Raw genomic sequence first — 23,248 nt, 5'->3', positions numbered from 1 at the left:
TTGCTTAGACACAGGTTTGCCTGCACACTTCTTGTCAAAACATACAAATAGTTGTGTGTGTGACTGTCGTAATTGATGAGTACGCTCAATATATGTGTGCAATGCTCTAATAGGGCATAGAGAAAAATGATCCAGCTCTTCACCTGAACAAAGGGGATCTGGATGGAAAGCATCAAGCTCAATTACCTGATTTATTGTGCTAGGTTTAAGGACCTTGGGTAGGAATGATGGGTTTGGCCAGAGAAAAACCCCTGTTTTTTCTGCCTTCCATCTCAAGCAGTCTTCACTGACTGATAAAGAGTGCAATTCACCAACTCTCTTAGCTGAACATATCGCCAGTAGGAATACTGTTTTCCATGTCAAGAACTTGAGATCTGCTTGCTCCAAAGGTTCAAAAGGTGCTTTGGCTAGTGAGTGTAAGACAATAGAAAGGTCCCAAGCAGGTGATCTCATAATTTTCCCTGGTCGCAAACGTTTTGCACCTTTGAGAAATTGAGACACCAAAGGGTGTTTGCCAATATTTGCACCATCCACTAACACATGGAAGTGTGAGATGGCTGCAATGTAGACTTTTATGGTATTAACTGATTTCTCAGAATCCATCAATGTTTGAAGAAAACGAAGAACCAAACTGGTGTCACACTTGGCCGGATCTAGTTGTTGGTCTTGACACCATGCTGAGAATATTCGCCACTTGCTAGAGTAGTTACTCCACGTAGATGGTGCCTTAGAACTATTTATTGTCCTTAATACAGCTTCATCCAAATCTTCAGAGAGGGACTGAGCAAGGGCCATACCCATAGTTGAAGGGTCTCTGGACTTGGGTGCCAGATTTGTCCCTCCGCTTGAGAGAGGAGATCTGCTCTCCTCGGTAACTGCCAAGGGTAACCTTGGACCAAACGTACAAGGGTTGGAAACCAATGCTTCTTTGGCCATCTCGGGGCCACAAGTAAAACCTTGTGACGGCCCAAAGCTACCCTGTTGAGCACAAGGTGGATCAAAGGTAGAGGAGGAAAAGCGTACAACAATTCTTCCGGCCATTCTTGAGATAGTGCATCGATCCCCAAGGGGCCTCCCTGGCTGTTCAGAGAATACCATAGATCGCAATGAGTTGTCTCTGTGGTCGCAAACAAATCGACCTTTGCCATACCGAAATGCCTCCATATTAATTTCACCACGTCGGGATGGAGACGCCACTCTCCCGGGAGAGGCCCAGTTCGAGACAGTAGGTCTGCTGCTCTGTTTGCTACTCCCGGTATGTATACTGCTCTGAGTGATGAGAGCTTCGGAAATGCCCAAGAAAGTAGTTCCTTTGTCACCTGGAGACACCGCACTGATCTGGTGCCACCCTGGTGATTGATGTGGTACACTGCAGACATGTTGTCCGTTCTCACCAAAACATGTTTGTTCTGCAACAACGGGAGAAAAGCCCTCAGGGAGAGATGGACTGCCCTGAGTTCCAGCACGTTGATGTGCTCTGTGGTCCAGGGGAATTTCCAGTGTCCCCTGATGGACCTGCCTTCCCAAACTGCTCCCCACCCTGTTAGAGAGGCATCTGTCGTTATCACAGACCGCCTCGCTGGGATGTTGCCTAGAGGAACCCCTTGTGATGGTAATGTCTTCCAAGGGTGTAACATTTGGATACACCTTCGTGTAACCTTTATCTTTACATGTCTGTGAAATTTGGGATGTAAGTGAAAGTTGTTCAACCAACGCTGTAGTGGACGGGCTCTGAGAAGGCCGAGTGGGACCACAGTTGCTGCTGCTGCAATCATGCCCAACAATCGCTGAAATTGAATTAATTTCATTCTCTTGTTCAGACGGAATGACTGAGTAAGATTGACCAACTGTACCACTCTCTGGGGTGATAGAGTTGCAGTCATCAGTTGGGAATCTAGCGAAATTCCCACAAACACTGTCTGCTGTCTGGGACTTAGATTGCTCTTTTCCCAGTTCACTTTGAACCCGAGAGACTGTACATGTTGAAGCACCATTTCTGTGTCCTTCGTGACTTGACTGCGAGAAGGAGCACAAATTAGCCAGTCGTCCAGGTATGATAGAATCTTCAGACCTGCACACTGAAGAGGACGAAGGGCTGCTGAAACCACCCTGGTGAAGACCCTTGGAGACAGAGACAGGCCAAATGGAAGGACCCTGAACTGATAAACCCGATCTTGGAAGGCAAAGCGAAGAAACGGGCAGTGATCCTGACAGATGGGTATGTGGAAATAGGCATCCTTTAAATCTATGGAAGTGAACCATTCTCCCAGTTCTATGGATTCCAGAATTTGTGTTGTAGTCAGCATTTTGAAGGGCAACACTTTTATGAATTTGTTCAGCTTTCGTAAGTCCAGAATGGGTCGAAGTCCCCCGTCCTTCTTTGGCACTAGGAAATACTTCGAATAGAACCCAGTGAGCTGTTTGCTGGTGCTTATCTGTACAATCGCTTTTTTTTGAAGTAAAACTGTGATCTCGTTGGCCAAAATTTGTGCCTGGACTGGGTCTCTGACTATGGTCATATGAACCCCTGAAAAAGTAGGAGGGCGCCGCCGGAACTGTATCCTGTATCCTGTTTTGATGGTGTCTAGAACCCAAGGATCTGATGTTACCTTCTCCCAACTGTCCAGGCACAGTTGGGAGCATTCTCCGACGACTCCGAGACTGCTATGCCTGGCCTCCCCGGGGTTTGAAACCCCTGGAAGTACGCCTCTTAAGTGGTCCTCCCCTGACTGGATTATGAGCCTGGTCGGTTTGGGGAGCCTGGTAAAAAGGTCTGGTTCCTCGATCATGGAACTGGTAACCCCTAGATCGTCCTCTGCCATACCCCCAAGTTTCTGAACGAGGAAAGTGTGGGGGCTGAAAAGAATGAGTAGCCCTATGGCCATATTTGGTAGGGCCACCAAATGTTTGCTGAACTGACTCCCTTCTGCGTCTTGCCTGATCAGCAGTATCCAGTAAAGCCTGTGAATCAGTATGAAATATCCGACCTGGAACCACTGGCATATTAGTCAGATCCTTCCTAATAGCGTCAGGTAAAGATGTCTGAGCCAACCAGATTTGTCTTCTAGCTAAAATTGCCGAAGACATAGATGCCCCTATGTCCCTGGTAAGCTGTGAGTGTGTGATGAGTGCTGTGTCGATCAAATTCATCACATCACGATCTTCTTTATTAACGACTTTTCTTAAAGCAGCCAAAACTATTGCTAAAGCATTTCCTGAACGGGCTGCCCGAGTAGCTGCGTTATATGCTTGGCTCATTATCCGGTCTGTCTTTTGGCACTCCTTACCGGGACAGCGAGGATTGTCAGTAACCTTATCAGGTCCCAAAGCGGTTAAAGCTGCGATTTCTCGCTCCACTGATGGCATGTTCCCCATACCACTCTCAGGAGGGTAATCCAACTTAACAAACCGTCTACAACCTGCATTAAACTGGGGTGCAGCTTTTGGATTATTCCAGGCTTTCCTCAGCATCTGGGAATAATCCTCAGCTACAGGAATTGACACAGTAGGCTGTGCAGGGGAAATACTTGCCCATACACCTTGTGTGGGGGCTGGAGCTGTAGCTTCTCCCTGAGCATCAAGACCCAGGATCCTTGCTGCACTTAAAATGCGTGAAAGAACGTCAGAATGCAGGCTTCCTTCTGAAACCTCAGACCTGGATTCATCTTCCTCGTTTTCATCTGCATTCTCCTCACTACCATAAAGGGAGTTATTTGCATGCAGTGACACGGCATCCGTATAATCATCCCTCTTTTCCTGACGTGATGTCAACTCATCTCCAGGAGAGGGTGCAGCCCGGAGTGCAGATGGCTGTGTGCTTACTGAAGAATTACGTGTTTCAAGCTTACCAGCTAAGTCACGTAATGCTGCCAAGATTTGCAACTGAGTGTCATCCTTGGGCTCTTGAACTACCGTGACCCTCTCCCGTTTATCCGGAGGCATGTCAGAACCTGAAGACCTGATGGAATCATCAGGCTTCTTGCGTTTATGAGAGGAACTACTGGGAATAATTTCTTTATTACCACCAGTTAGAAGTTTTGCTCTTTGCACTCTTTCCTGCAAAGATAGCTCTATTGCAGCTGCACAGGGATTTTCGATATCGTCTAATACATGTTGCATACCCAAACAAGAGGGGCATTCGCGATGCCCATCTCTTGGGTGTATGCTAGTTTGGCAAAAACGACATTTTGAGTGACTCATGACAACAAGCCAGAGGTCAAATCACTCATATAATAATGGTCTATAAAAAAGGAAAATTAACAAAAGATTAACTGTAATGAATCACAGTATTTAACTAATTCTTTGAAGTTGAACTGCAAGATTCCCAAACAACTCAGCATTTAGTTAAAAAAAAAAAAAAAAAAAAAAAAAAACAATAATGCCATAAACAAATAGATTGTGACGAATCACAGATCATTAATCAAATCAAACACTTCCTTAATCTGTAATTCTGAAGAAATATCTGCCTGGTATTAGTTAAATACAATTAACCAGGTACAATTAATATAAAGATTGTGACGAATCACTCTTCATATTCATCTTTCAAAATAAGTCTGCGAACAGAACCACTTGAAAATCATATTAGAAAATTATCCATCATTCTACGTGCGCACACGCAGTAAATGGAAAAAAACTCTCGTCTGCTGCGAACAGCTGACCTGAGAACAATCAATAAATACCTGTAAACAAACAGAAAAAAATTAAGAAATACTCACCGACGTGCGTTCCAACGACGCGTCGAGATATGTAAATGAGGAGAAAAAAAGACTGCAATCCTGCAGGGACGTGAAGCACCTGCACGAAAACGGATTGAAACAAATCTCTCCTGTAATCAAAACAATGCGCTCTACCGCGTCGGTCTCAGATGAGGCGAGAAAGGCAAGAGGAAGTGGTTGGTTCACCTGGATGTTATATAGCCAACCCCTAAGGTCAGTCACCTGACATTGTTGATATTAGGTCTCGAGGATAGGCGGAGGAATGGCGTCATTCAAGGTAAGACCGTGGTGACGGTCTGAGTGAGGTCGAAATAGATCAATGGAAGGCTACTAGTAAAGCTGAATCTGCGTGGCCCTGATTGGCTGCGGGGGTGTCCCGTAGGCGCGTGCGTTGACGGCCGATGACGTCACCGCTCGTTCGCGCCGTCTCTCTTCCCTCATTGAGAGTTTCAGCGTCGAGTCTTCAGAGTAGAGGAGAGCTGCAGCTCACGGTATTTCTCATATATACAACCACTACACACACTTTATAGAGTTTGATTAAGCGACAGACTCATTTCTGTAGTGTTTTCATCGATCACAGCGATACTTGTGCGTCTTTTCTGGCGTCTTCCTTCTGAAATAAACATTTAGTGCAGCAGCAGCGAGCATGAGGAGAATATGTTGAGTTCATTCAGACCTGAGCGATTTTGTGTTCGTTTGTGTGATTGTCTCGATGTTTGTGTGAGAACTGTTACTGAATGTCAAGTTAAAGTTTGAGATCTGTGAGGGGAATTGATAGGAATCGACACCAAGTGTTGCTGTTGCCATTTTCATGTTTACCTTTATTTCTTTGTCGACATTAAGGCTATCTTTGGCAGATTATTGTATGAGTAACGAACGAGGGAAATCTCAAATCTATAATACATCCATGGGAATACAGATAGATATTAATGAAGTTTGACACCGGAAACGTTACATTTTCTTTTCTTTTTAAGAGTATTATGATCATTGTCAGTTTCTGTACAAATCTGTTATGCATATATCCTGACTCGAATAATGTGTTTCTAACAGCAAACACTCAGAATGAAGTGAGATGATCTGCTGATGATCCTGAATGGCTTGTTGAATGAGTGTTGATAGTCTGAGGCTCATCAATATTAACAGATCTGCTGAAAACACTCTTTATTTCATGACAATAGTTCCTCTTTTCACCTCATTTATTATGCTGATGTCTGCAGATCTCCTGTAAATTGACACTTAAAGCTCATTTCATTGGTGTCAACAGACTGATGTTCTATGTGTTAGCATTTTCTTATATTCATAAAAACTTAGAAAACATGATGGTAATAAAATGCACAGGGATTGCATGTGAAGTCCCATGATTCTCTGCTACATGAATATAACAGTGAACTGTTATTAACCCTTATTGCATGTATGATAAATTATGTAACAATGTGTTAGTTATAACTGAGACATATCTTCATTTAGCCTAGAGAAATAATCTTGGGGGAGTCAGGACAATCATGAAGGAAGGATATCCTCCTCTCGCAGTCATTTGAGGGGTAAACATACCCATTAAGCTCAAGTACCCATTAAGCACACTACCATCTTGGAGCTCAGATTATAAAAAGAAACAGCAATGTATTATCCTATTTGATGTATTAACCAATTTATGTGTTTGTTACTACATACCTCCTGTAATTTTAAACAAATCAGACCATTGCACACTGAGATATGTGTATGTGTTCACACTGTCTGGCGGCTATTTTGAAAGCTGTCTGAAAACTTTCACCAGAAGAGGAGCCCCTCAAATGTGCATTTTTTATATGTTTAAGCCTTTATTTTGGGTAAGTACATCTTCTTATTGCAAAATTAAGAGATTAATGTTTAGACGTTTGCATATTATAACCTGGAACCTGCATGTGGGAAATAATTGCAGTTAGATCTAAAAGATAGTTTTAGCAACATAGCCCAGATGCTACGAACATAGCTAGCTTACTAGCTATATAAGATTGTGTGCTACACTAATATATTACTTCACAGGCATTAATGGCTTGTACTTTTAAATCCATAACATTATAATTTTACATTTTATTGATAGTCTGTGGTTTTAAACTGTTGTAATTTTTAAAGAATTCATATTATTGTTAGATGAGCTTAAAGGGTGCAGTACTATGACAATCACACAGCTTCAGTGTGACATAAATTAGAAAAAGCATAATTTAATAGATATTGTCAATAATAGTTGTTCATATTAAAATTGGTATAAACTCAATATATTACCTAGATTATTAATTTAGCTAAATATTTTCCTTTAAATTTCATTTAAAAATGGTTTTTGCTCCAATTAAGCACACTCTGCTCCCTTTAAGCTCATCCACATTGAACGTCTATGTAAATACTTCATAATCAGAATTTAAATATTAACTGATGGTTGTCACTATGTTAATCTTCGCAAATTTGGGCATTGGCTTATAGCTATCGACCTATGTTTCCAAACTTCTGACGGTGGTATCGTCTCGATCAGACTAGCGGTTTCGAAGATATCGGCAAATGTTTTTTCAGCGCTAAATCACAACGCTGCACAAACCATAAGGCGAAACCTAGCATGTTTGGTATCGTTGGACTCGGCAAGGATTCAGGAGTGTAATGAGATGAGTCTCGTGAAAAAAAGTTAAACTTTCATTGTAACTATGAAAAAAATAATTCTGTGTGAGGCACAACTAGAGGGTGCAGGACACTTCTACTTAATTAAAGAACCATCAAGAGATAGACTATCTCTACAAAAAGCAACTAAGAGAATATAAATAAGTTGACATCCATTTAATAAGAGGCTTCATAATGGCTTCAGCCCCATGCAGGGCTCGCAAAATTTCAAAATCGCTGGTAGGCACTCTTCCGATTTTGGTAGCCCGAAATGAATTTTACTAGCCCATATAAAAAGACTACAAGAGTCAAAACAATGAATCAAAAACTTTTTCAAAACACAAATATCTAAAACTAAAAAGTTACTTTTTTTATTTTTCATTATCATACTCTCATTGGGGGCTGAGCAACTCTTTAGTTTAGTGTCTAATACTCACTATTAACTTGTTTAATTAACGTACAGATGGCAGGGTTTTTTCATCACTGAGATCCTGAATGTGAGGCAGGTTAGTTAGGGGGGATCGGGGGCACCCCCGAGAAAATTTTGATTTCTCTGATCTACATGTGCATTTTAAGATGTTTTGAAGGCCAAAAAAATTGGATAACAATAGCTTTAAAATCATGTAAGTGAACAGCTGATTATTTTTTTCTCCTCATCAGCATCACACTCTTTTTCTCTTTGTTTTTCTCTTGCTCTGTCTCTTCCCCTCCTAAAGCTGAGCTTTGACTGATGTAAGCTTTTCATTTTTGTCTGTCAGTGAAGAAAGTAAACGAAGCGTCAACTGATAGGTTGATTTATGAATCATTTTCTCAGATGCATTAATTTACTGAAAGCTACAAGGAAAGCTAGGTAGCCTAACTAAGTTTATTAAATTCATCCACAATATGTACACAATCACACATTCATTATTGATCTTATTCCTAATACAGGGCCGTAGAGAGGGCTTTATAATCAAAGAGGTCCTACATTTAAGGTTATTAGGGGGTTCAAATTTTTTATTTCTCTGATATGTCCATTTCAAGACGTTTGAAGGCCAAAAAAGGATAAGAAATAGCTTTAAAACCATGTCAGCAGGCAGTAGATGATATCCTGCTCTCACTTCTTTTCCATCACTCTCTCTTTTTCTCTGTCTCCTCATCTTGCCCTGTCTCTTCCCCTCCTAAAGCTGAACGTTTTTAATTTACTGAAGGCTACAAATTGTATATTAGTTCTCAATATGTACACATTCATTATTAAACTTGTGCCAATGATGAAAACGGCTTTGTTAATGCTAATGTCCCCTAATTGACAGTAAACTAATTATTAGTCACATTACATAGGCCTATTTTCAGTTCAAAATGGAGAAATTCGACAAAAATATATTAATTTGCCTGATGATTTTTGTCATTCGTTTCACATTTATGACCTAAAAAAGCAGTCAAATATGAAATGTTTAGTTTAGCTACTTACATCTTATTTCGCACTTGACCGTAAACTGAAGTCGAGAGGCGCTCTGCTAAAATTCGCGCTCAGCAGCTTCTTGTGAACATAAAGCCCGCCTACTTTGATTTGATTGGTCATCTCAAATATTCTGACATTGACGAGCACCACAGACCAATGAGACTCAGATGAACACAACACACAAAGACACACACCCTGTCCTCTCTGTTTCTGATGTGCGCTCTGCTCGGCGCCACTATTGAAGATGAAGAACGCGCTGGATCTGATTATAACAAGACTGAAGCGAGTACACTATTTCAGATAGCCCGTCGGGCAGGCCGGTTATGCATTTTGGTAGCCCAACTGGAAAACACAATAGCCTCAGGACGTCGGGCAGGCGATTTTGCGAGCCCTGCCCATGTATTAAATGTTTTATTGGTTTGTTTTGTTATTTGATTTTTCAATATGTGTTGATGTCACTATGAATAGGATAAGGCTACCTGATCAAATTGAATGCCTTGTTGCTTGATTTTAGTGTTCTGTTTTTTTGTGATTGACTCTGTACCTTCATATAAAACTTTTTTCAATTATTCCTTAAAAAGGTTGTTTAAAATAAACAAGAATTTTTAATAAAACTTTTTGTGAGCTTATTGGGAACAGGGGTGTGCTTAAAGGGTACAAAACGTACCCATTAAGCACAGCCAGACTTTTTATATTTAATGATGTACATCTTAATTGAAATAATTTTGTCATTTAAAATAAAATGAAAAATTATAGTGTGAGAGATTCATATTTTATTTTAAAATAACTTCTTGTACTAAAACCAATATTTTGTGCACTAAAAATGTCTCAATGTAGATTTTGGTGAGCTTAATAGGTACGTTTACCTACATGTTTGTCTCTTATTCAGTAATAGAAAATTGTTTGCCACCACACTGTTTATGTTTTCAACTGTTTTTCTTACCATTATTTACATTTGGGAAAATTGACATTATTATATTCTGTAGTCCATAAGCAAAAAAAAACTTGGTAACTTATATATTTTTGATTTTGGCAGATCATCAGCTCACACTACAATTCATCATCAGTGAAGCTCCTCCCACATCAGTCACATCATCAGTGAAGCTCCTCCCGCAGCAATTCTCCAATAAATGCTGTAAATTCCCATCAGCTACAAGTGAAGACGAGCATTAGAGCATCAGGAAGAGCTGAAATCTGCAAAGACTGAGTTTATTAAAGAGGACAGTGAGAACATGAGTGATCCAGAACCCTGCAGAATGAAACACACTGAAGATCCTGAAGAACAAAGAGGTTGGTGTTTATTCTTCATTCATTCATGATGCTGAAGAACATTCATGTTAGAAACATTCAAGCACTTCATCACATTTAGATAAACAGTTAAACTGTGAAATGGCTGCAAAAGTTTCAGTTTTTTTAACAAATGGTCAGTAAAAGGTTTCATTTTGATTGTCAACATCAGGTCAAACTAAATTTAAATATTTTAGGTTTTATTTTACATTTATTTTATATATGGTTTTCAATTTCTAACAATGTTACTAGAATTTTGACCTGAATTTTGTGTGTATTTTTACAAAACTTGTATACTGTGGTATAGTGTTGCACGGTGTACCGATACTTCAAAAGTATCGCGATACTCGGAAATTAAAAACTTCACGATACCTAAATATATCAGTATCGATACTTAAAAAATTTTTTTTTTTAAAAACGCCTCCCAATGGACGTCTGTGTTTTTTGTTTTTTTCTGACGCACCCAGCAAAGAAGCTGCCGCTGTCAGTGTCATGTGACAAAACACTACAGCGAGATGGCTGCGTGCGAGCACTAGTGGTCCACGACTCGTAGAAAAAGATGACGCGAGGAGTGACATATTATGGAAGTACTTTGCCTACCTTGCTCTGTTGCACGGTGCACCGATACTTCAAAAGTAAATCGGAAATTAAAAACGTCACGATTCCTAAATTTATTAGTATCGATACTTCTAAGAATGACCGCGTTCCAGATTTGAGACCGGCGACACACTGGCTGCGTGGCGTGTCCGTTTTTATTTCGGCTCCCATGTTAACTGCCTGCGTGACTCAGGCGCAGCTCAAGCGCGCGCGGAAAACGCGTGCATTCTAGAAATAGAACTGACGCCTATTTTTCACGCGACACACAAGCGTGTTGGAAGCGTTTCCAGGCAAAATAGAAGAGGAAAATATGTTTCTATGTCATTTTGACATGAATACATATTAATAAATGACATTTTGATGTTTGAAAGTCTCTAGGTTTTGACATAAATACAATATAAATGTGATTTAAAAAATATTATCGATTTTCCAATATTGCACCTCTCAATACAGAACGAAATACTCTTTTTTTTTTTTTTTTAAACCTTTATTTAACCAGGGAAATATCACATTGAGATAAATATCTCATTTACAAGTGTAGTAGCCAAATTCTGTAGCCTATTTTGCCGTCAACACTGCCTACGTTGTCTTTGCTGCTATATATTTATGTTTAACATGAAGTATAGGCCTTCCACAACTCTATGCCCACATGTCAATATATCACCAATGAGGCTTATCATTATGTTACCAATATTAAACATTGTTTAATATAATCGCTGTTCATATTTTTATTCAAAGTTCAGAATCAAGATAAAGTTATTACTGGTAACTCTTATTTTTCTTATGATAAATGAGATAATGCTGCTAAATTTATTTATTTTTTTACCTTGAATGTCATTGCTCTAATTTATTTTTTATATTTTGATATTTCATATTTTGTTCAAATGTTTAATATATATGCTGTTCATATGTTCATTTATTAGTGTGTTATATGATTAGAATGTTGTCCCGGTTTTAAAATAAAGCACAGCAATGATATTTGAGAGTGTTTCTCCCTTTTCAGGAAAAGTATCGAAAAAGTATCGAAATCGCAATACTTGACATGGTATCGGTATCGAAACAATAATTTTGGTATCGTGACAACACTACTGTGGTAGATTTTTCCCTATTTCGCACCTGACCTAAGTCTACCTGGGTCTCGTCTACAATCAACATCCCCGAAATATCTACAGTTGACGTTAGTTCTCTTACGAGAGGTTCTCTCGTATTGCGTAAGTTGCTTACGCTACGTGAACGTCTTCTCTTAATTTTGTATTCATTGTCAACGCAGTGCAGCAGCTGGCAGACCAAGGCAGGCTGTATAAGCGTGCTCATTGGCTGCTCGGCGGCAACTGCTTAAGCCTATCAGTGAGCCTCGTGAAACGTGGCCTCGCCCTCCACACCCTTCTAACCGTCAAGATGGGTGTGGCCAGTGTGTATATAACGAGGGCTCACAGGCTGAATATCTGATTTTCTTGTCTTCAGCGAAGCTCTTCGCATCGCTGGATCTTGAGAGCCTCCGCCGTTGAAACCAGCGACCAAGCAAGCTTAGGACAGCGCCTGAAGAAGCCGGCCGCCTTCAGCCATCCGTGCCTGCTACGCTATCCGGCGACGTATCCTTTTTTTCTATTGCTGCGTGTGTTCGCCCTGTGACACACGTTCTCTCTCACTCTAAAAGAGCACGGGGCGTTTTTCTAAAAATGCCCCGTTTTTCCTGCGGCTCGTGCCGCGCCCCGCTCTGCAACGGAGACCGCCACATCGTCTTCGCTCTCTGCCTGGGCCGCGAGCACGCCGCCACCGGCACCGTCGTGCCTCACACTGTATACCACTCATACCTGCAAACTTGTCGCTTTTCGGCGACAATCGCCGTTTTCTTGGTCGATTGGGTCATTTACGTGAATCGCGTAGAACCGGAGAGTTTTTTTTCGGGGGGGGGGGGGGGGGGTATATTGTTTCTCACAGTAACTGCCATGCAGGCTAGAATTGCGAAACATTATTGGATAATTCTTATAATTGACATTTCTCTGGGCCAATCGGAATCTTAGCACTTTTTCTCTTGGCCAATTGGAATCTTAGGACTTGCGTCAGAATCTTGAAGCACACAGCGTCAATAAGCTGAGCTCGCCATTTGATGAGACGCCTGGCTACCGTGCGAGTCTAATGGAAACTCACGCATGAATTTTCCTGCATTTTAGCGCCCACCAAAATGATTTTTTGTCCCGCCAAAGTCTTATTTGATCGGTGAGTAATGTAGATGAACGGCTGCGTTTGTGACAGGGCGTATGTTTAACTGAAAGAACGAGCAGAGAGAGAGAGAGAGAGCCGGTCGCGCGCGCGCACTCTCTGTGTAAACGACTTCACCGTCTCCAAACTAGGCGCTGTGTTGCTCTCTCTCCCTCGCACTCACATATTAATCAAAAATAAATCGACACGGTGGTAAAAGGTCGAAAGACCTTTTTTTTTCTGAATTACTGCTGGGTGTGAATTTTGCTAAATAAGTTTCCTTATCTTCTCTGAAAAGCGTTCTGGACATTCAGCTGACTTAAACAACACTTTAATTAAACGAAATAAAACTATACAGTGATGAAATGTTTTTATGTTGACACAAATCTTGGATGTCAGTGTCCTAACTGCTGGGATAATCACACAACGCGCACGACACGTCCAATTCGCGAACTAATGACTCCTTTGAACCGATTCATTTTAATGAATGGATAAAACAACTAATCTTTCCAACAGTGAACTCAGGTGACGTCTGAATCGGTGTAACTAATCAGTTACACTTTACAATAAGGTTATATTTATTACATAAATTATATAAAAAAGTACAGTTTGCTAACTCAAGCTTAAACTTCAAAATAAAGAAAACCACTTGTTTAAAAAAAACAAAACAAACATATGACTACATTTTTCCACACAGTGCTATCAAGAATCGATAAGAGAATCGATAAAGAATTGGATCGATAATCAGAATCGTCAGTGGCATTATTATTGATAAAATCTTATCAATTCCCATCCCTATGTGAAGACCGTAAAATTATAATCAAACATTAAAGAACATACATGTTTTTTTAATCTTTTTTTATTTTTTTAAGAGTTAAAAGATTAAAACATTTTGCTAACATGCGGTCTTATTGTGTCACTGTCAGTCTTTTTACATCAGTACAAAACTAGGGTATGCAGATTAATTATTATTATTATTATTATTATTATACATTATTCATCAGCATGCCATACTGAGACGTTTGAACAAGGCTCTTATGAGAAGACCGTTCAAAATGCTCACAACCAGGCAGATCCTCGCGCAGATTCGCCCGAGGGAATGGTTTATATCTCTCGATCTAAAAGATGCATACTTTCAGATCCATATAATACCCCGTCACAGGCCATTCTTGAGATTTGCCTTCGACGGTCAGGTATATCAGTACACCGTTCTGCCTTTCGGCCTGTCGTTGGCACCCCGTACATTTACGAAGTGCATGGACACGGCTCTCACTCCCCTGAGGGGTCGGGGAATGCGAATTCTGAACTACTTGGATGAATGGCTAATTCTAGCACAGTCAGAGGCCGAACTCATCGCCCACAGAACAGTGCTTCTAAGCCACCTGGACAGCCTGGGGCTCACGGTCAACTGGACCAAGAGCTCATTGGTGCCCAGTCAATCAATCTCTTTTCTGGGTTTGGATCTGGACACTGTGGCAATGACGGGCGCTGCATTCGACACCTGGTCGCGTCCTTCCAGCCGGGCAGCACCGCACCTCTCAAGACATTTCTGAGGATGCTGGGTTGTATGGCTTCAGCTGCAGCAGTGCTTCAGCTGGGTCTGTTAAGTATGCACCCGCTACAACGCTAGCTGAATGCCCGAGTGCCTCACAGAGCCTGGGCTTCCGGCGGCATTCGAATCAGAGTGACTCAGAGCTGCGTTTCAGCACTGAAGCCCTGGTTAGCGGCCGACTGGTACCAGCGGGGAGTGACAATGGGAGCCATCTCACACTGCAAAGTTATCTCGACTGACGCTTCCACCCCGCGGCCCCCCTCGGTTCCTATTTGGGATCTGTCCTTGGTCCTGGAGGCCCTGAAGGCTTTTCCCTTTGAACCGCTTGAATCCGTGGATTTAAAGTACCTGTCGCTCAAAACCATTTTTCTGATAGCTCTGTCTTCAGTAAAACGTGTGGGGGATTTGCATGCGCTATCTGTTAGCCCTGCATGTCTTGAGTTCGGACCGAACGACTCGAAAGTCATTCTCAGACCGAGACACGGTTACATCCCCAAAGCGATTGGAACCCCTTTTAGGGCACAAATAATTTCCCTTTCGGCTCTGCCAGCATCCGATAATGGGGACAGTGATAACCTCCTATGCCCTGTCCGGGCGCTGAGAGTTTACATCACGCGCTCCGCCGCTTTCAGGCTTTCCGAGCAGCTCTTTGTTTCCTTCAGCGGACGCACCAAGGGTCTCGCCGCCTCGAAACAGAGCCTGTCCAGGTGGATAGTGGACGCGATTGCAGCAGCTTATGCCTCCAAACACCCGCAGTGCCCTCTGGGTATCAGAGCCCACTCTACTAGAGGCATGGCCTCTTGTGGGCCTGGTCCAGTGGAATTTCTATCCACGATATTTGTATGGCGGCATACAATCGTACTCCCCATCGACATTCGAGAGGTTTTATAACCTGGAAGTTCCCGCCTTACAGGCTAAATTGCTGTCAGTATAAGTGACATGTAGGGCTGCAACTAACGATTATTTTGATAATCGATTAATCAGTCGATTATTTTTACGATTAATCGATTAATCGGTTTATGTACTTATATTTTAGTTTTGCCCATTTTTTTCCCAAGTAAATTATTAACAAAGGGTCTTTATCATTCAACAGACTTTTTAGAGATTTTAACCATTTTGCATTGTCATATCCTCATCAAAAACATACCTGGAGTTGTGTTTTATTATTATGTGTTAGTAATCCTTTGTCGAACTCTTCTGCAATCAAAACACTGACCCATACGTACTCTAGCAAATTTCACAAGGAGATTTCAAATAATGTTTTCACCATGGCTGTCCTTAGGGCTACTAAAGTATTTTAACATCCCGAACAAAGCTTATTAAGGAATCTTTCAGGACATATTTTCACGAAGAATAAGAATAAAACAGAATAAAATTGCAGTAAATTGCATTTTATAATTTTTTTCCTGTAAACACACAGCTTATACCTGGGAAACAGCTTTATAGCTTATGCTGTGAAATTGTAAACAATTCTTCGAATAAAGTGCCAATGGCATGAAACCTGAATGGAACTCACATTTTAAAGTAAAATTTAAAGTAAAATCCATCAGAAGGTTGTCCAGGAAAAAATTGGACACACAAAAAACCTGCTGTGTGAAAAAGAGCAGTGAATACTTAGAAAAGTGCATTTCAAATACATTTACCCTCTCTCATTCAGTCATAATTAGGCTGCAAGACTGAATTATGAACTGGTAAACGACAAACTGATCACAGAACATGTTTGTAAAGCTTTAAACAGCAATGTTATCAGCTTTTACGACTAAACATTTGCAAACAACATTGTACTGCAGAATCTGCGTATCAATTGATTTTGATATGCGCGAGGGAGAGAGAGAGCAAGACAGCGCTCGGGTGAGTGCAAGCGCGCGGCCGGGGCTCTCTCTCTCTCTCTCTCTCTCTCTGCTCGTTCATATGCCCTGTCAAGCGCGCCCTGTTAAACTGGCAGGACTTAAAAGCACATGGAAATGATAAACTTTCACTCTATGATGGTTAGACTGTGCAATTAATTATTTTTTCTGAGAGAAGCCAGCTTCCATTGAAAATGAATGACTTCCGATAACTTTGGAAGCTCAAGTCGGCAGCGGTGTGAACGTACAGTTACTCCACTGCCGCTTGCCTCTGCCATCTCGCTGAATGCTGCAGAGACGCTGTGCAGGAAGCACGTGACATAAAACGAGGCCAGCTATTGGCTATTCGCTACTTCTCCTGCTGTAATGGCTGAGTAAAACCTCCGGTGGCTCATTACTGCCACACTTTGGTCACCGCAGATTTAAAATATGCACGAAATGAGCCGCTTACAGTAAATAAAAGTTATTTAGCAACTAATCGATGACTAAATTAGTTGACAACTATTTTAATAATCGATTTTAATCGATTAAATCGATTAGTTGTTTCAGCTCTAGTGACATGTATGCTCTGCCCAGTCGCTTTTGTGCAGTCTACGTTCACATGCTGGCGATATTTCTGGTATGGTACTTAGGGTGAAGTGTTCTATACTCAGACCGGCTGGGCCGCTCTGTTTTTCATTCCCCGTTACGCGCTGTTTACCGCTGCTGGCCGCCCGTCTTCCACTCTATATAGATATAAATTATTTCATAAAAGTATTGTATACAGGTAACTTTTGGGGTCAATAGTTTTTTAAAGTAGTTAATACTTTATTAATCAAGGACACATTCAGTGTCACATTCAGGCGCAGGCTATAATGTTCCGAAAGATTCTATTTCAAATAAATGCTGTTCTTTTGAACTTTATATTCATCAAATAATCCTGACATATAAAATGTATCACAGTTTCCAAAAAAAAATATGAACATTGATAAATGTTTCTTGAGCAGCAAATCATTAGTGACCCTGGATCACAAAACCAGTCACGAGTCGCACAGGGTATTTGTGGCAATAGCCAACAATACATTGTAAAATTATCAAAATTATCGATTTTTCTTTTATTCCAAAAAATAATTAGGATATTAAATAAAGATCATGTTTTATATTTTGTTAATGTCCTACCATAAATTTATAAACATTTATTTTTGTGAGTGAATATAGCAATATTGCAAACATAAATGGACAACTTTAAAGGCGATTTTCTCAATGTTTCGATTTTGTAGCACTCAGATTCCAGATTTTCAGTTGTATCGGCCAAATATTGTTCTATCTTAACAAATCATACATCAATGGAAAGCTTATTTATTCAGCTTTCATATGATGTATAAATCTCAATTTCCAAAAATTTACCCATGTGACATTGACCCATTGAGTGGTTTTGTGGTCTAGGGTTACATATTAGAATTATTTCTGAAGGATCATGTGACACTGAAAACTGGAGTAACGATGCTGAAAATTCAGCTTTGATCATAGGAATAAATGACAGTTTACTATATATTCACATAGAAAACAGATATTTTAAACTGTAATAATATTTCACTCTTCTCCTATCAAGGTACTCTGCTCTTGCAGCAGGGTTAGAATTTTTTCGCTTGGCAGTGGCATCTGGTAAAATAGATTAAAATAGTTTTAAATAAATAAATAGGCAATAATAAATACACTACTAATAAATATTACTAAATTACATGCTCTAATTTTTTTTGTTGCATTTTTCTCATATTGTACAAAGAGTAAACACAAACTGTCTGAAATCTATAAAAAAGATACCAAATTACATAAAAATCTATTCCAAATGATACTAAAGTAAAGTACTTTTTTAATATAAACCGTCAATTGAATATAAAAGCATAAAACTGCCAATCTAGGACATATATCTATCATGGAAAACATTCTGCAGTGGTCGCACCACATGATATTTGGTCGCACCACATGATATTTTCAAATTCAGTCATAATTTACAGGCACAGAATTGGCCACCTAAACAAAACAAGCTAGCTTGCCAAAAAAGGTCACTATGAAATTTATAATAAAAATATATATTTGTAGAAATAACTTTAATATAATTTTTTTTTTTGAGGTCATACCACATGACATCCAAATGTGGCAACTACATACCAACCATTACAAAGGTTTATTTTTTTTCCAATTTGAGAGAATTACAAACCTGGTTGCTACTTCCATGGGTCCTTGGTAAATTGGTTTATGATGTAACTTCCTGTGTTTGAATAGTTTTCAACATATAAGTTGAAAACTTAAAATGGTAGTTCCTTGATGGTCGCACCACATGATATTTCATAAAATGGACATCATCGGACAAAGTTTGTTTGTATATTATGATGGAAATATAAATACAAATGCTTTGAATTTTTTTAAAGGATTACAAAACATTTTGGAAATCATGCCAAATAGTGCAGAAAATAAATTTGAATAAATTCAGAGTAATTTCAATTTCAAAGACGTTTTCAAAACAGAAGTTATGGCCGGACGGTCGCACCACATGATGTTTTGACACTTTAAATAACAAAAAAAATAACAAATAAGTAAAGGTTTTGAGTGAGTACATACATGGGAGAGGTACTATAAATATACAGTATATTTTTATTAGTGCTGTCAACGTTAACGCGTTAACGCAAGCGATTAATTTTTGTCTGGTTTAACGTGTTAAAATATTTAACGCAATTAACGCAGCATCCGTCTTTTCTGCCATCCGTTGGCTAGCTTTACATTATATGATCACGCTTTTATTCATTTAAATGCTTTTAAACATTTCAAGCGCGGCGAGACAAAAGAGAAAGCGCTGTCTGTGAATGTCTTTATGTGACACACACACACACACACACACACACAATGCATAGACAGGGCGCCAGAATCCAGTTCTCTTTCGCGCTTGAACTAACAATAACAATCCCAAAATGTCAGTTTTGTCGATTATCCTCATAAGAGCAGTCTTAAATGATTTATATAAAGTCTAAAATGAACGAAGAGTTGCGAGAGAATGAGGCGCGCGTGTGAGATCCATAGACAGTACGGTATATAAACGGTGAGATCCGCGTGTCTGTCTGCTCTTAAAGGGACAGCAGCCAATAAAGCTTCCTGTCAGTAAAGTTAAAGAACAAAGGGAACAGAGAAAATGACTCACTGCTGTTGACTAAATAACTTTTGTAGCTTTAATAAGGATTAACTATTTAATTTATAGTTTATGCAGTGCAGACTGCATATAACTTTGATAACTTTATTACAGTATATTTCCTAACTGTTAAGACAGGAAGGGCACGAATAAATATGACATTTATTATGGGTTTATGTTAGCATTGTTTTAAGTTCACTTAAATTAAAAAGTGTTATATTTTTGAAGCCTAATAAATGTGAAAAAGAAAAAAAAATCAGTAGCTGTATTAATATCAGTAATACTGGCCTTCATTCATAAAAAGATGCCATTAAAAAATTATTTAAAATATACTGTCTTTATGTTGTTTCTACATTAATTTGATTAACTGTGAAATTATTACATTATAAAATATATTAAAAACGTACAAAAACATTTCTTTTTTTATTGCGATTAATTGCGATTAATCACAGAAAAAATGTGTGATTAATCTAGTTAAAGTTTTTAATCGATTGACAGCACTAATTTTTATGCATTTAAACCCATTTTTGCCTGAAAAAATGCAATCGGACAGAAAATTTAGGCGTCACGTCATTGACCCATATATCGTGAGATTATGCGCATCTCGTCAGTAAAGCGGGTGCCTTGATTAGTAGTAAATCGTCATCACCTGCTTTCAGATGGAGCGGCATTTACAATTATGGTGATGGGTGTTTGCTTTAGTTGGACTCTTGACCCTTATACATTCACTTTAAGTTTTGTTTGTCTGCTGTTATTGATTTATAACAGTCAAATGAACAAAGAAAAGTGTGATCTGATAGTGTTGGTTATGTTTTGACATAATCATGCTGTGATCTGAAAAATGAAACTTATTGAGATAGTTTGGTTGAACTTGTTAGCAGCAGCTTTGTGATTGTACAGCATATGATTATCAGTATTTTTCTTATAATCCAAAATATTTAATAAACATTGTTCTGATCAAAACACTTTCAAATGTATTTATTTAGAAACACAGATATCAATAATCAGCCTGTGAATTATCTCAACAATGGTGACAATAATAAAGCATGTTGCAGTGGCTGCCACCAATCACAACTCATTAATGGCTCCCATCATGCATTGCGGTATGAATAAATTATGATCTGAATTGTCTATGTAATTTACTTTTCGTAATTGAATATTCTGCTCGTCACCATTGTTGAGATGCATTGACTGAATCTTGACATCTGTGTGTGCCTAAAAGAAAGATATATATTTTTTAAAACAACTTTTAAGAAATCCTTTATATTATATCTAAAATTCTGGATATTTATGCAGAATCACAGGTATGCTGTAAACAACAATATAAATCAAAAACATAAAGTTCAAATGATGATTGTCATAATATAACCAACACCATCAAATCACTTTTTTCTTTGTTCATCTGGCAGTTATAACTCAGATACAGCAGCCAAACAAAATCTAAAGTTAATGATATAAGGGTCAAGAGCCCAACTAAAGCAAACACCGATCACCATAACGGTGGCTTACAATTTGAGATTTTCTCCTTCAGTGATTCTGCTTGTTAACATCAGGTGTTTTCAATAATTATCAATCATCACTAAATTAATCACTTAATTAGCTCATTAACTTCAACACTCTTGAGTGTGGACTCATATACACTCCCAGGAGTGTTAATTTAACACTGGAGTTTTTGCTGTGTACAAAGAGCCGTAGTTAACTGACAAGCTGAGCCACATCGCATTAATTATCGCTGGCGATATGTCCCCGATATCAATGCGATATGGCTCAGCTTGTCAGTTAACTACGGCTCTTTGTAGTAAATGCCGCTCCATCTGAAAGCAGGTGATGGCGTTTTACTACTTATCAAGGAACCGGCTTTACTGACGAGATGCGCATAACAATCTCACGATATATATCGCCCAGCCCTATCTCGACTACAGTCGACGTCCCCTATCTCTAACTTGTTCCCCTAACTAACTTTCGCAGCAATAATAACCGACACACTTCAGACCATGTCTTTTAAATGCTTTAATCACGGCCAGGAGAGTACTTCACCAGTTCTCAGAGAATCTCCCCCAAGAAGAAGCTTTAATCACGGCCGGAGGATCTCAGACAAATTTCAGAGAGAATCCCACCAGTAAACTTTAGAAAATTTGAAAATGAGAGTTTTTCTTTCATTTCAGACCTGACTGAAGAAAGCGAGGAGAGAGAAGAACTGAGTGAAGTGGAGGAGGAGAGAGAAGAACTGAGTGAAGTGAAGGAGGAGAGTGAAGAACTGAGTGAAGTGAAGGAGGAGAGTGAAGAACTGAGTGAAGTGAAGGAGGAGAGAGAAGAACTGAGTGAAGTGAAGGAGGAGAGAGAAGAACTGAGTGAAGTGAAGGAGGAGAGTGAAGAACTGAGTGAAGTGGAGGAGGAACCTCATGTCAAACCTGGAGGAAAACCTTTGAGTCGCTCAAAGACTAAACAGACATTTTTAAAGAAAAGAAGAGCCAAGAAATCTTTCTCCTGCTCTCAGTGTGGAAAGAGTTTATCAGGCAAACAATCTCTTAAGATTCACATGAGAATTCATACAGGAGAGAAGCCACATGTATGCCATCAATGTGGGAAGAGTTTCGGTCAATCATCACACCTTAATGTTCACATGATGATCCACACTGGAGAGAAGCCGTTCTCATGTGATCAATGTGGAAAAACATTTCTCTGTGCATCAAACCTGAAGACACACCAGACAGTTCATACGAAGGAGAAGCCGCATTCATGTTCTGTGTGTGGAAAGAGTTTTTCACTGCTGCAATATTTACAAATACATGAGAAAACTCATACTGGTGTGAGAGAGTACATGTGCTTTGAGTGTGGGAAGACTTTTACTACAGCGTACTGCTTAAAGATGCACCAGAGAATTCACACTGGAGAAAAACCTTACAAGTGTTCACACTGTGACAAGAGATTCATTCAGTCAAGAAGTCTGACAATACATGAGATGAACCACACTGGAGAAAAACCTTACAAGTGTTCACACTGCGACAAGAGATTCAGTCGATTAGCAGATCTGAAAACACATGAGATGATCCACACCGGAGAAAAACCTTACAAGTGTTCACACTGTGACAAGAGATTCAGTCGATCATCACATCTGAAAACACACAAGAGAATTCACACTGGAGAAAAACCTTACAAGTGTTCACACTGCGACAAGAGATTCAGTCAGTTATCAAATCTGAAAAAACACGAGAGGATCCACACTGGAGAGAAGCCACACACGTGTGATCAGTGTGGAAAGAGTTTCTCTATCAAAACTCACCTGAAGCGACACATGAAGATCCATGCAGTGGAGAAACCACATCAACACAGTCTGAGATCACGGTGAGTAGTTCATCTTTATGTGCTGAGATACAAAATTTGAAATCTTTAAGTTAGTTTGGCTTGTGTGCTTTTCCTGCTGTAGCTCACCATTGTGAACTTTATTTTTTTATTTGCAGTGGAGAATCACGCACACTTGGCTGACCGTGCCGAACCGTGATGGTTGAATGTGTGTAGTGACATCGCCACTCAGGATTGGTCACTTGTCTGTTGCCTGGTTACCAGTGTCTCTGTAGCTGGCTAAGTAACGTTAAAGCAATTTGAGCGACGTAAACACAAACTTACAATAAAATTGACATGGTTTCTGTGCTCACCAACCATGTTATTTTTCAGAAGCGTTTTGTCCATAGAAATGTTTTTCACTGCTTTAAATTGACATGATTGAGCATACACAATTAATCTATAATTAGCTTGGTTGTTGATTATTTTCATGATAGATTTCATCAAGAAGTTCTTGCAGCCCTAGTTAAAGTTTGT

At 39.6% G+C, this 23,248-nt stretch overlaps 2 protein-coding genes across 2 annotated transcripts in view; both read left to right on the top strand.

Annotated features, from left to right (window-relative positions):
• Nucleotides 1-23,248, top strand: part of LOC311287301 (GTPase IMAP family member 8-like) — a 446,844-nt gene that overhangs the window by 29,710 nt on the left and 393,886 nt on the right. The window lies entirely within an intron of this gene.
• LOC311275583 (uncharacterized protein) lies at nucleotides 5,077-23,104 on the top strand. Its single transcript, XM_084384706.1, has 4 exons — nucleotides 5,077-5,206; nucleotides 9,818-10,071; nucleotides 21,595-22,774; nucleotides 22,891-23,104. The coding sequence occupies exons 2-4, from the start codon at nucleotides 10,014-10,016 to the stop codon at nucleotides 22,913-22,915; spliced, it is 1,263 nt and encodes a 420-aa protein (XP_084240832.1). The 5' UTR covers nucleotides 5,077-5,206; nucleotides 9,818-10,013; the 3' UTR covers nucleotides 22,916-23,104.

Source organism: Rutilus rutilus, assembly GCF_951802725.1.
Source record: "Rutilus rutilus genome assembly, chromosome: 1".
Lineage (NCBI taxonomy): Eukaryota > Metazoa > Chordata > Actinopteri > Cypriniformes > Leuciscidae > Rutilus > Rutilus rutilus.
Note: the sequence above shows the minus strand (reverse complement) of the source record. Positions and strands in the feature narration are given on the sequence as shown.